Source organism: Spermophilus citellus, assembly GCF_964194105.1.
Source record: "Spermophilus citellus genome assembly, chromosome: 12".
Taxonomy (NCBI): Eukaryota; Metazoa; Chordata; class Mammalia; order Rodentia; family Sciuridae; genus Spermophilus; species Spermophilus citellus.
Window position 1 is genome coordinate 7261576 of NC_138198.1, and position 14883 is coordinate 7276458.

Consider the following 14883-nt stretch of genomic DNA (forward strand, 5'->3'; position numbering starts at 1 on the left):
GCGCACGCCTGTGATCCCAGGGCTCAGGAAGCTAAAGCAGCAGGATTGAAGCTGAAGACCAGGCACAGCAAATCAGTGAGGCCCTCTCAAAATTGTGGATGTAGCTCAGTGACAGAGCACCCCGGGTTTAATCCTCATTACCAAAAGGAAAAATAGCACTTTGAGAACAACTGAATCTAGTCCTGAGATGGCCGTGTATCTATCTATCTGCTTTGCTCAGAAAACTGAACACATAGCATTCAAAAGAGTGGCTGAATGGATTATAAACTTCATTTCGCCCAGAAGAAGTGTACCATATTTACCGCTCTTCTCAATTTAGAAATCATTAAAAACAGAACACACCAGCTGTGAAGCCTCCCTCCTGGGAGACAGCCTGTTCTAAGGATGCTAATAAAGACCTCAGCTCTCACCCCGTTTCAGAATTCTGTTCATAGAAAGAAACGGTCACAAATCAGTTGCCAGGACCATTACCTACTCTCTGCTGAATAGCAGAGAACAGCAAATAACTTGTGTACAAGATCTTGGGTCTCCCTCTGGCAGCTGGAAGGGGACAGCTCACCCTGATCAGCCTCCTACAGAGAGCCCCGAAGCCCATGGTCAGCCCAGGACAAGGCCTATGCATTTTCAAGAACACCTCAATTTCTCGGGTTATAAGCAGCATCCAACAAGACACATAAGACGACAGGAAGGGAATTCTAAACAGTTCCTTCTGACAACCTGGTTGACCACAAGCTCCTTATGAGCCAGGGAAGCAGGTACTAGCCCCTGCCACCAAAACAGCTGCCTGCCCCCAGGGTCGGTCCTTGAAGCTAAAACCGGGCAAGAATCCCAAGGCACACATGTAGCTCTGCCATGGCCTCAGATACTGGGGCTGGGATAACCAGGCTGCAGGGAGCTGCTGCCCTCGCCTGGACAGTTGGTCTCCGGGGCCCAAAGCAGTAGGCAAGGTAGCAAGAGGGCAGAGTAGCCCAAGGCTGAAGCTGCTGCCCGTGCTGTTTGGAACAGGAAATGGAGTAGAGGACCAGAACTTGACACATAGGTGGCTGTGAGCAGCTCGCCCTGTGACTCCAAAATCACAAAATGCCTGCACAAACAAGGCGGTGGACTTAAGACCTTCTTGTTTATGATGGGGCCGAAACAGAAGTAGAGAAGCCTTTATTTTAGGGGTGTGGTTAAGTTTAAATGTAGTCGTCTGTGAGCTATAAATTAAAATTTAAGGATCTAAATTTAGTCTTAGGTTTGGTGTGCATTTCATGTCTGTGAAGATGACTTGGGACATACCCTGGCCACAGTTGGCCATGGCTTCTGAGAGCCACTGAGCGCCCAATCCCTGTGCACAAAGCTCTGGGGAGCCCCTCACTCCCACTGCCCTCAGGTGCACAAGTCACACTAGCACCAGTGGGGGCCTGCTCCACTCTCCTACCACCACTTCCACTCTGCAACGTAGGGCTAGGCCACCAGTTCATAGCCCCTTGACAGAGGGTCCCTACTCTGGCCTTGTCCCCAGACTCCAGCAGGTGAAGCAGCTTCCCAGGGCAGAGTCCTCTGCAAATGCAGGTCAGAATTTCCAGCTCTCCTGTCACTCCTCAACTGGATCACAGAATTCCAGGCTTCCGCATGCTTAACCTCCTTCAAATCTAAGATTCATTTCTAACCAGCAAAGTTTTTCCAACACAAAGCTTACCTATGCACAGTTTAATTTTTAAACTTAAATCATTGTATATGAAACACTTAGGAAAGTTGGGTACTGGAAAGCATTTCTTTTATTTTGTCCTTAATTTTTTCGCCTCCTACCTTTAAATATTTTTTCATGTTTATCATGCATTCACTTGCATCATGAAATAAATTTGGCAGAGGTCTCAGGATGAAATGTTAAGACAAAAATGGAACAAACAATTATAAATTTAATAAGCAATGGCTACACCATAATTCAACTATTTCCTTATTTTGCACATTGATTGTTTTCAGATTCTCAAATCACAATCCTGCTGCACAGTACATTGCTCAGCTTTGGGGCCTCTGAGACCCCACAGAGCAGAGTGTCTGCAACTGAAATCAATCAGTGTCCTACCCAGTCATGCCACCTCACCCCTCCCCATAACCAATTTCCCTTAACTCCCTGCCAATTCAAAGCAATAGAGATAAGTCAGTGAGTTGAGGCAGCCCCTGAGTCACATCCAAGCCACTGACAAGTCTAAAAAAAAAAAAAAAAAAGAAAGAGATGATCTTCCTTTGGCTCTGTGGAGAAAGGACCAAATAGAGCATTTTGTGGGTGGTGATTCCTGTACCTCTACCCCCAGTATGAGACACCCACATGGCAAGGAACCTTCTGGACATGCGCTCTTCTCCCCTCTCAGCAAGTGCTGACTTCTGCTGGGCAGCTGGTACAAACTGGACAGGACCCAGCCCGAAGCTCACACCACGTGACACCACTGGGCGCTACACTCACAGGACACAGGTGCTGGAGGAAGCACGGTGCACATCTGTCCACTAGCAGCCTCTTACAGGCAGGCCTCTGTCAGTCTGTGAACCCACATTTCTTGCAACTTCCCTTCAGCACCTGCATTCACGTACTTTCCATTTCCCACGGCACCCATGGTCAGGCTGGGTGGCAAGTAATGTCTTTGTGGGTGTCTCTTATCTAATGTTTAATCCATCTGGAGGTTCCTTATAATCAAGTACTGGAGGTATTTTTCTTAGGGAATGAGAGGACTTTTCAACTAAACAGAAACACCATTTTTGTGCTTCACCTCAGTTGTGCCCTGTGCCTGCTCCTCAGCACATTTCACTCTGGACAGCCTTCAGTGCTGTGCCTGCCAGGGAACAGAATTCCTGGGAACTGTTTAGCTCAAAAGTATCAGAAAGATGGGTGGCTGGCAGCTGATGATGCAGGTCATCCTGACACAGCAACACCCGTCAGAACAACAGGATACTCCAGATACCACGCGCAGGGTTCAGCATCCTGGAGATCAGTGCTGAAGGTGCCAACTAGTGAGGGTTATCAAGCTCATCCCGAATTCCTGAAAACTCATGGGGGGACTATAAGAAGCAGTGCCAGGAGAGACTGCAGACGCTAGTTATTCAGAAGGGGAGGCAGACCGGTGAACATGTGTGTTAAGATGATGGTGACAGTCTTGGAGCTGGCACGTTCCACTGACCTGGTACAGTCTTTGAACAAGGCCCACGGGGAACCTAGGCCTCCTCAGGTATGAGAGCCCAGAAGGGGCTTGAGCTCTTTCAAAGCAATTCACCATGTTATCCACACGCTTCTCCACCCTTAGGGTATTTTCTTAGAAAATAACAATAGCCAGGCATGCTGCTCAGGAGACTGACTGCAAGTTCAAGGCCAGCCAGGCAACACAGCAAGATCCTGTCTCAAAATGGAAAATAAAAGGGCTAGGAATGTATCTCAGTGGTGGAACTCCCACCGAGTCCACTCCCCAGTACGGAAAGACAATGACACTGATAAAATACAATCTAATAGAACAATCATCTCTAGTTACTCTCCAGAAATGTCTGACAGAATTATAAACTTACAGAGAAGCAAGAGTTAGTAAGTCCAATGATATTAAGAATAAGCTGTATGGGGAACCTGCTTGCCCTATTATTCCACAAACCCCTATTAGCCCAAGGGCAGGTGACATGCAACAGGGGCCTCACCTTGTGTCCTGCAGACTTGGGGACAGCGCAATCATGATGGAGCAGTCCTTGGCAGTCATGGCGACTCGGTACTGCTGCACCTGTGGGGAGGGAAAGGTCAGCACCAGGTCACGCTCACAGCCACCAAACTACCCCTCACTGATCAGCCAGGTACAGGAACTGCTTCCTGTGACAGAAGCCGAGGATGAAGTTAGGAGTGTGGTCCACACAGAGCAGAGGTATTGAGGAGTCCCTGCTATGAGAACACAGGTCTGCTCAGCCCTGCCTGCTGCCCCCTCACATGGGCCCTGCTGCAACCTGAAACATGACTTGTCTTCACCAAGGGAACTGCGGCTGGTCTTTGAAAGAAAAGCAGTAAGTCCTCCCCGCTCCCTGGCGGGGAGCACTGAGCAGGCAGTGCACGCAGAACACTAGGAGCACGACATGCTAACTCTTCACCCTCCACAACCCTATGGGCACTGCGGGCGTCAACAGAGATGACAAAAGTGAGGCCCAAGAATGAATGGCAGGGCTGGGTCTGGGCTCAGCGGTAACGCACTTGCCTGGCATGTGTGAGGCACTGGATTTGTTCCTCAGCACCGAGTATAAATAAATAAAATAAAGGTCTATCAACAGTTAAAAAAAAAAGAATGGCAGGTGACACGAGAGATCAAAAGGACAGTCCACAAAACGTCCACAACTGTTCCCTCTGCAATGCACAGTTTGAGACTTTTTTTTTCCTCCTCCTCCTTTCGACTTTATGTCTCACTTGAAGTTTTTAGTTTGGATAGCTCCCGCTTTAAAAACCACAAACTAAGCCAGTCACAGTGGCACACGCCTGTAACCCCAGCAGCTCAGAGGCTGATGCAGGATGGCGAGTTCAAAGCCAGCCTCAGCAACAGCGAGGCGCTAAGCAACTCAGTGAGATCCAGTCTTTAAATAAAATACAAAATAGGGCTGGGGATGTGGCTCAGTGGTTGATGTCAGGTTCAATCTCCAGGCCCCGCTCCACCAAAAAAAAAGAAAAACTAGTGATAAAAAGGAACTGGCCTTACAAGTCTTCACTGGCCTCAGTGCTGATGACAGATCAGAACCCCTTGAACCTTGCTTCATGCAGCAGGAGGCTCTGCCCTGGCCAACCTCAAAGCTACCCCTCCCCCAGGCAGGTGTGGGGAGGACCAAAGAACAAAAGAGTGTGCTTCAGACCTGCTCCCTCCAGGTGAGGGCCTCGCCCCAGAGGGAACACCAACTCCTGTTCTCACACCCTCTTCAGGTTTTATACACAGCAGACACCAAAAATCCAGTCCAAAAGATCTGAGCCAAATATAAAAAAAAAGGTACAAAACGTTTATCATGTCCTTAGTGCAGCTATAAGCCTTTCTAACCAAGATACAAATCCGAAATGCTACAAGATTCTCTAGACTTAAAAACTAAAGAGCTATTACGTGATATAGTCCTAATCCAAAGACCGTGGAAGATGGGGAGAAAACACATGCAGCATGAAACAGTATCAACACAGAGTAACTAAAGTGCCAGAGCTCGATAGACCAAGAAAACTGCCCACAAGAGGCCCCAAAGTGATGAATATATAAACATATATGTACATATCTCCTATCAATACAGCCTTTCTTATATATATCTCATAGACCCTCTATATGTATGAAAATATGATTAATCTCACTACTAGTCAAAGAAAGTAACAATGAAATACTTTCTACTCTTCAGATGGGCAAAGCTGTGCCTCAGGCATGAAATGAAAGGACACATTTTCCCTGTGAGTGGGGCTGGAGCAGGTAACTGGGTCCAACTCTTCTGCTGAGACCAACTACAAAGCTCAACAAATTATCAGAAACCTCAGATTGAAGCAGAGCTGAGGTGGCAGAGGGGACGAAGGCACTTGGGTCTGCTTTCCAGGGGAGGGCTTTCTAATTCTGGAGGGTTGTCTGAGAGACACTTTTCACTACCCTCCAGGACCTTGGGGACAGTAACCACGATGAACCCCATCCTAGAGTTAATGTACAAATAATGCTCCTTTAAGATGAAACTGGGGGCTGGGGTTGCGGCTCAGTGGTAAAGGGCTTGCCTCACATGCATGGGGCACTGGGTTCGATCCTCCGCACCACATAAATAAATAAAACAAAGGTGTTGTGTCCATCTAAACTGAGCCAAAGTCCACAGGCCCTACTGGGAACTGAAGCTCGACTTCGAAGAGGTCAATCATCAAAACTAGATTAAAACGACTCCAGCTTGCTAGAGCTTCTGAGGCCTCTTGGCAGAAGCAAACCTAAATTCACTCTGGAAAAACATGATCCAAGGCTTTAAATTATTTCTAAAATAATTGCAAATATAGTTTCTGGCACATAAGAAAAAAATATGCAGGCACAATAAGACAGAACAACGCAAATGTAAACCAACAATAAACACACCAGGGGAAGGGCAAATGAGAATCTCCACACTTTCCACTCAGTCTTGCTGAGAACTGAAAAATGCTCTTACAAAAAAAAAAAAGTAAACCTACAATAGTGGACTCCCACTCCAGGGACTCCAGCTGTGGCGCCAGACACACATGCTGCTGTGTTCAAAGGATACAGACAAAACAACTTCAGAGGACAACTGGAAACTATAAAAATGAACCACTTAGAAACCCTAGAACAAAATTTCATATTAAAAATTCAACAAGTAGTTTTAACAGCATATTAGAAAAAAACTGAAAAGGCTGACAGTGGTTGATGGGAATAATTTCAACAACTGTTAACAATGAGCATTTCTCCTAACCAGCAATTTCCTTTTGAAAGTGGAGGATTACAGCTATGGTCATGCGGAAGGAACACTGTTCTTAAGGCCGCCCTCCACAGGTGGGGAAGGAGCCAACCCAGCACTTGGCACAGAGGAGCCCACTGACCACCGTGGCTTGAAGGATCTTCCACCTTTTCTTCCAAAGCAACGGAAATTCCCACATTATTCACTTTTTATAGTTAAAATGCTAACGTCACTGAGCAAGTAAAAACACTACCATAAAACCTAGGGTTGTAAACCTAGCTACCCCCACAAAGAAGGTAATCTGCAGGCAGGGAACAAAGCAGAGATGACAGTTATCCAAACTAAGTAGATACCTTAAAAAGAAAGAAAATGCTAAAGAGAACTTCTAAACTGGAAGACAAATCAAAAGAAAATATCCGGAATGAAACGTGAAATGGAAAATATAGAGGAAAGGGTGCAAGATGGTCTGACACACATACAGTTAGAATCCAGAGGAGAGAAAGTGGGCAAAAAAAAAATCACGACAAAGGCCACAAGTTTTCCCCCAATGCAGACAGACATTAAATATATCTAAAAAAGGGAAAAAAAAGCCCCAAAAAGGGAAAAAAAAGCATTTATAATATCATTAAATACAATCAGAATCCATTAAAGGAAACATTAAAAGGTGTTCTTCAGACAAAAACTAAGTGACCCCGTGGAAGCTAAGATGCAGGGCAGAGCGGAGGGCAGCACATGGGTGGACGAGCATGCCTGGAGCAGCAGCACCAACCCCGGCTCCTGCAGCGTTCGTGGAGGCGCCGACACAAGCAGCAGCAGAAGGCACCCAGGAAGCCTGCACTGTCCACAAGGAGGGTGAAACGACTAAATCCTAAGAGTTGACAGCTTGCTACAACAGCAGGAAAAGCACTAACAGAAAAGTAAAGGGCTCATTCCCAACTAACAGAGCAGGAAGAAGTTATCCAAACTAAGTAGAAAAAGAATGATCAAGGTAAGAATTAATAAAATCGAAAATATACGGTAGAGTATCAAGGTAAGAGAATTAACAAAATCAAAAATCATCATAGTATAAAAGGATCAAAAGTTAATTTTTATGAAACTGACAAAACTAAAACTTTTGAGGACTGATGAAGAAGACAGTGTCAGTCTGTCCAGGCTGCCGTAACAAAATAAAGTAGCTTATAAACAACAGAAATGTCTCACCCCCCCCACCCTCCCCCCCCATACTGGAGATTGATCCTGGGTTGATCCAGTACTGTGCTACACAGGGTCTCATTAAATTGCAGAGGCTGATCTTGAAGTTGAGACCCTCCTGCCTCAGCCTCCCCAGTTACTAAGATCACAGTTGCATGCCACCACACCCAGTAGAAATTTATTTCTCTCAGCTCTGGAGGTTCAGACATTGGCTCAAGGTACCATCAGATTTGGTACTGGCAAGGGCTCATTTCCTCATAATGAGCCGTCTTCTCACTCTATGCCACACAGTGGGAGGGGCTGACTAGCTCTCTAGGCTTCTTATGTGAGGCACTAATCCAAGTCATGAGGGGCTCCAACCTCATGATCTAATCACCTCCCAAAGCCCCACTTCCTGACATCACCACGGTGGGAGTTAAAGTTTCAACATACGCCTTGTGGGGCAGGGTCACAAACAGAAAAAAGACACAGCATAAAAATAAATACCAGGCATAGGAATAAAAGAACATTTCTCTGATCCAATAAAACATTAAAAGTATTACTCAGAAAACCATATGCCTTATTACTGAAAATGCAGATAAAAGAGACAAATTTTTAGATAAAGGAAACCTACCAAAACATGAAATAGAAAATCTGAAACTGAAGCAGGGTAAGGTGGCACATGCCTGTTAATCCCAGATACCTGGGAGGCTAAGGCAGAAGGACCAAATTCAAGGCCATCCTGGACAACTTAAAAAAAATCTCAAAATGTTATGTCTCAAAACCTTAAAAATATTTAAAGGCCTGGGGGTGTAGCTAAGTAGTGGAGCACTTGCCTACCATGCACAAAGTCCTGGGTTTTATCCCCATGTACCATAAAAAATAAAAATGAAAAAAAAAAATCTATTAGAACAAACTGATGTATTAACCACATCATATGATCTTATCAACAGAAACAAGGCATTGATAAAATTCAACATCCACTTGACCAAAAATAAAATTTAACAAATTTGATAACACTGTATTTTTAAAAATATTTTTTAGCTGTAGATGGACACAATATGTCCATTTATTTTTATGTGGTGCTGAGAATTGAACCCAGTGCCTCACAATGCTAGGCAAGCGCTCTACCACTGAGCAACAACCCCAACCATCTATTTTAAAACAAAAATCCTACACTAAATAATAGTAAAATTCTCTTTGAAAGTCATAACAAAATCAAAATTCCCACTATCACAAATTAACTATATACCCTGAAGCAAACAAATAAGTGAAAAAAAGGATTAGAATGGAAAAAAGTTAGGGGCTGAGGTTGTGGCTTAGTGGTAGAGTGCTCGCCTAGCATGCCTGAAGCACTGGGTTCAATCCTCAGCACCACATAAAAAAATAAAGAAAGGAAAAAAATTAAATTCAGAGATTATGATTACATACAAGAAAATCCAAAAGCAACTTAGGTTATTAGTGAGCAAAGTTGATGGATACAAGATCAAAAGAAAAACCCAACCAGATGCCAATATACCCTAAACATTTTAAAATGAAGTTATTTTTAAAGATGCCATTTATATCTAAAACTATCAAACATATTTAAATAAACCTAAAATAAAAATAAGATCCTTCTGAAGAAAACCAAAAAATATATTTTATCACTAATAACACTTAAAAAAATGGAAAACATCCGCATTGAAAAGGTCGGTACTGTACAGACACCAATGTCTGCCATCCTTGAATTACAAACCAACCAAGAAGCCCAGTTCATGAACTGAACAAGGTGAACGAAAACTGATGTAGACAAGCAAGAGGTCAAGTGTAGCCGAGGCATTTTTTAAAGCCAAAACATTCTTGGAGAAGAAATGTAATATTGTGAAATATATATGAGGCCTTTGTTCCCTTTTCTGGGCACACAACTCCTAAAACCCTTGGAATCTGTAAAGTGATAAGTGTTTTTTTGGCACCAGATGAGTTGGCTGATGGTTGGTTGCTGGAAAGACCACAACAGGACTACAGTTAGGACTTTCACAGCACAAATCTCCAACATCTGGAGAGGGAACAGGGACTGAAGGTTAAACAGATCACCAAAGGCCAGTGACATAATCAATCATGTCTGTGTAATAAGGCCTCCATAAAACTGCCAATAGTCAAGGTTCTAAGAGCTTCCTGAAAAGTGGTACCTCACCCTGTGCTTCTCAGCACTTACGTCCTTTGTAACATCCTTTATAACAAACCAGTAAACGTTTCTCTGAGTTCTGTGAGCCACTCAAGCAAATTAATCAAACCCAAGGAAGGAACTGTGGGAGCCCAATCTATAAGATGGTAGAAGGATTCCTTCCACCAACTTTAAAGATGTACTAGACTACAGTGTCCAGGACAATTCCATACAAAAAGAAAAGACTACGTCATGCCATTCCAAAAACAAATCACAGATGACTACTCACCAAAATGTGAAAGGCAAGGCATAACTTTTTTTCTTCCTATGCTGGCGATCGAACCCAAGGCCTCTTGCTTGCTAAGGAAATGCTCTATCACCAAGCACACCCTAGTCCCCAGAATACAGCCTTGAGGTTATTTATTTGGTACTGGGGATTGAACTTGGCCACATTCACACCCCTAGCCCTTTTTATTTTTTATTTTGAGACAGGGTCTCACTAAATTGCCCCAAACTTGTGATGCTCCTGCCCCAGCCTCCTGAGTAGCTGGGATTACAGGCATACACCAAGCACCTAGCCCCACAATAACATTTTTGAAGAAAGTTATCTTTAGGAGTTTAGGGTAAAAAGACTTGTTAACAGAAAAAAGGCTGGCAAATTGAATTACCTTAAAATTAAGAACTTCTCTTCTTCTAAAGGACTCCATTAAATATGAAAAGATAAGTTAAGAGTGGAAGAGGCTATCTGTAGCACATAGACCTGACAAAGGGCGTCTACCCAGAGCGTACAAGGAACTCCTGCAAATCAATAAGGACAGGACACACAGCTCTACAGAGACTTAAATGGTTACTTCACAAGCAAACAAAATCCAGTAATATATGAAAAGGTGTTTGATCTCACCATGAGACATTACTACATACCAGAATGTGCATCTTGCTGGTTTTAGTCAAACAAGTGCCCGAGTGTGGTGCACAGGTCACTCCCCACCTGTTGTCAGGAACGCAGCGGGTAAAGCTGTTTGGCAGGATCTACTACAGCTAACATCGCTCTGGCCTAGAAATCCCGCCCCCAAGGATGGAGTCAATAAAGGAGTGCATACATGTCAAGAGATCAGTGTAAGAATGCTTGCTTCCCTCGGCTTTATTCATAGCACCAGCAACACAAACGTCCACAAACAGCATGGGAAAACTGCAGTCTCTCCACTCACGGATCACTATGAAGCAATGAAAACGTGGCCAAGCAGGCAATCACCAGGGTGCATCTCAGAGATGGTGTAGAGGGAAAAAGAAAACACCACTACCACAAGACACAGGAGAATACATGTCTGTGTAATGTAATCCATGTAAACTCCAACAGGACAAACTACACCCATCGGGATACCAATCAGTACAATGCGGTTTAGCCAGGACACCAACAGGGACTCCGGGCAGCTGCCTGTGTTCTATTATGGCCCCACAAGGGTTTGTTTTGTGACAAATCACTGGACTGTACATTTTTCTTTCTGAGCACTTTTCTGATTATGCTACTATTTCATGATACAAAATGAAACAGAAGTTTATAAAATTAAAATCAGAAGTTTAAATACCAATAACTTAGTGTTGCTGAGGGTAGAGAAAACAGTGTCCTCAAGTTGCAAGAACGAACCAAATTAATAAAAATCTTTTGGGTGGGATATTGTGTTATAGTCTATCAAAATAAGGCAACAACTTCAGTTCTAGAATCTGACAAATGTTTATGTGCATAAGAGTGAAAGTACAACATAAATACTGACACTAACAGTAACAAACTAAAAACATGTAACGATGGCATAACTGCACAAGAGAAGAGGCAGGGGTCTGGAGGACTTCAGGAGCCCTTCTACGAAACAAGAGACCCTGCTAAGGCTTCTTTTCCCATAGTGCTGGCTTGCAGAGGTAAGAGAAATCCCCAGTTCAACCTCTCTTCTCACTGATGAGATTTTAAAGTCTTATGTTAAGTGAACAAAGTCAGACACAAAGGACCAGCTATTAAATATCCCATTCATACGTATTTTCTAGAATAGACAAATCTCTTACAGAGGACAGAAGGTAGTGTGGTAGTAGCTTAGTGCTAAAAGGAGTGGGCAGACAATGGGATGATATCCAAAGCCATGGGGTTTTTATTGAAGTGAGGCATGTCTCCTAAAATTAACTGTGGTGAGGGCTGCACATGTGTGAAAACAGTAAAATCACTGCATTGTGGACTTAAAGTGGGTATGTTGTATGACATATAAATTATATCTTAATAAAGTTGTTATAGAAAAAAGTAGAAAGGTCTAAAAAGGTCAGGAAGTGATGATACTGGTCAAACCATATGGATAAATCTAGACAAATATCTGTATAAAATAATACTCTAAATTGGGACTTTAAAAAAATAACAATGGCTGGAGGTACAGCTCAGTTCATCCCCAACACCCAAAAGAAAAAAAGGGAAAAAAAAGTGTTTTGGGATTTTTGTTTTGTTTTAGTTAAAAAAAAAAAAAATACAAACAAAAGACCAGATAATAACTGCACACATGTTGGGAGAGCTAAATGAATTGACGTCTCCCAAGTTCCACACTGATGTGGGGGAAGGGGTGGTAAATAATCGATCAAGCTTAGATGTGGCCATTCACAGTACAGAAACAGAAGGGATAACTTCCAAACCAGTAGAGCAAGAAAAAAGGAATTAAAAAAAAAAAGAACAGTGCAGCAGGCCTCGAATAGCACCTACCACCTATTCCTATGAATACAATTCTCCTGAGACACAGAAGTGCTCATTTGTGTCCCATCAGTGGCTACTTATCAGCTACAGTGGCAAAGCTGAGCAGCTGTAAACAGAGACATCAAAGCCTGAATCATCTGTGGCTGATCCCTTCTCCAGACACTACGTGACAGCCAGAGATACCAAGGACTGCAGTGTCCTGAGCAATGAATTATTCCTTCTCCAGAAGCATAAGGTTCAATTAAATAAATAACAGGAAAAAAAAAAAAAAAGACTTCTGTGGAATGTTCTCGATCCACTCCCTAGCTTCAGCATCATAACTACCCTCTCCAGACTCAGCTGCCAACACCTTAGTCCTTAAAAAAAAAACAACAACAACAACAAGAGGAAACCCTCTCATGCCAACACTGGAAGACCGCAAGCCACACTTCCCAGATTTTCCCAATTGTAGCATCTTGCAAAAACTATAGTCCAATATCATGGCAAGGAGCATGACCTTGATTAAATCCATGACCTCACTCAGGTCTCCCAGGCTGCATATACATATGTTTTATCATGTGTAGGTTTGTGCAGCTACCACCACAGTCAAGGTACAGAATAGTCCCATCACCAAAGGGATCCTGAGGTTTGACCTTTTATAATCATATCCTCTCTTAACTCCCAGCAACCACTAATCTGTCATTTCAAGGATGTTACACATGTGGAATCCTGCAGTGTGCAGCCTTGGGGAATCCACTCTTTTATCACTCAGCAAAGCTCCCTGGCTTTGCTATGCAGCTGCTATGCAGATGAATAGACTCTTCCCCTTTCCTGCTGAGAAGTTCCAGGGATGACTGTACCACAGCCTGTGCACCCAGGACGTTTCCAGTTCTTAGCTATTACAAATGAAACTGCTGAGAACATCCCTGTACAGTTTTGGGGTGAGCAAAAGACTTCATCTCTCTGGACAGTGGCCCAGGAGTGCAGGTACTGGGCTGCATGAGGGTTGCAGATTTGGTACCGTTGATCATTTCCCAGAGAGGTGGTACCATCCTCCAGCCCCTCCAGCCCTGCATCCAAGACCCAGTTTCTCTGCACCAGCATTTAGTGTGTCCCGATGGACAGATTTCAGCCAGATTAGGACAGCTGAGGGATGACTTGCTTTAGTCTCTGAAAACAAGACTACATCTGAAGTTGAAAAATTAAAATAAAACTTCAGGTAGTACATATATATAGTTGCTAGGAGATTGGAAAATAGAAATATAAAAGAAAGTTCTGTGTCTTCTATTAGAAGAAAAAAAGGAAAGGCAATGCTGTTGTTTTTTCTAGGCTGATGTACCCAAGCTGTCAATGCTGTATGGCAGCTTTATCCCAACCCTGAGGTTCTCCTCTGGGACCTTCCCCTACGCTTGCAGGAGCTTTGCCTCTGACTCAGCTCCCTCCCCTGTGGCCCTGGTAGACATCCTCAGCTTCCTCCTCAGACATTCTACAGCTGTGGCCATAGGCAATGAAAGCATTAGGGCTCTGTCAAGGGTGGGAACCAAGACAATTCCAGGATGGGACAGAATAGGCCCTGGCCCATCACACACCAGCAGGAAGGCAGCACCGCACTTCACTCCCTGAACAGAGGAATTCGTCACCATTTGAGCAACCTAGTAAACCTATGACCCCTCTTAGAATAACAACTTTAAAGACAAAAAAAAAAAAAAAAGGGTGACCTTATAAAATATTGAAATATTTTTTAAAGAAATGAATTCTAGAGGCTGGGGATGTGGCTCAAGTGGTAGCGCGCTCGCCTGGCATGCATGTGGCCCGGGTTCGATCCTCAGCACCACATACAAAACAAAGACATTGTGTCTGCCAAAAACTAAAAAATAAATATTAAAAAATTCTCTCTCTCTCTCTCTCTCTCTCTCTCTCTCTCTCTCTCTTTAAAAAAAAAAAAAAAGAAAGAAAGAAATGAATTCTAAAGTATACCTCAGGAAGTGATCTGTGGAGGGGGAGGGAGGCCTGGCCTCTCCTAGTGGCTGAGACTCAAGTCCTGCCTACCCCATGAGGTCATGCCACTTTCAAAATGGATGGAAATGTTAAATTTCAGGTAGATATCAGTGAAAATAAAGATGCAATCTTCTTTCTACCTAAGTTCATGGAACACTGAATTGCCAGAATTTCACAAAACCAGAGAGTACAATAGGCCTCCTCTGAGAGAGCCTTTCCTGGGCTGCCTGTGGCCTGGGTAAAAAGAGCAGCCGTGCGCAGTCTTGGGTGTGGTGTGGGCCCTGCCCCTGGCCAGGCCTCAAGGAGAAGGATGGTTGGTGTTGAGTCCATTCTAAAGCTGCTGTAAAGTGATTAAAAGTGGCCACCCTGGGCCATGGTCCCAACCAGGTGGCCCCTCAGGACAGCACTCACTAGACCCTTCCTTTCACCTGCATGGGCTGGGGCAGAAACTGAGCCAGGAGAAATATTCCTT

The 14883-nt window shown here is 43.8% G+C and overlaps 1 protein-coding gene across 2 annotated transcripts in view; it reads right to left on the minus strand.

The window, feature by feature from the left end:
- Positions 1-14883, minus strand: part of IPPK (inositol-pentakisphosphate 2-kinase) — a 50765-nt gene that overhangs the window by 955 nt on the left and 34927 nt on the right. For both annotated transcript variants that reach the window (XM_081263548.1, XM_081263547.1), the window contains one exon: positions 3661-3740. In XM_081263548.1, the coding sequence (XP_081119674.1) occupies positions 3661-3740 (80 nt within the window). The remainder of the gene's footprint in view (positions 1-3660; positions 3741-14883) is intronic.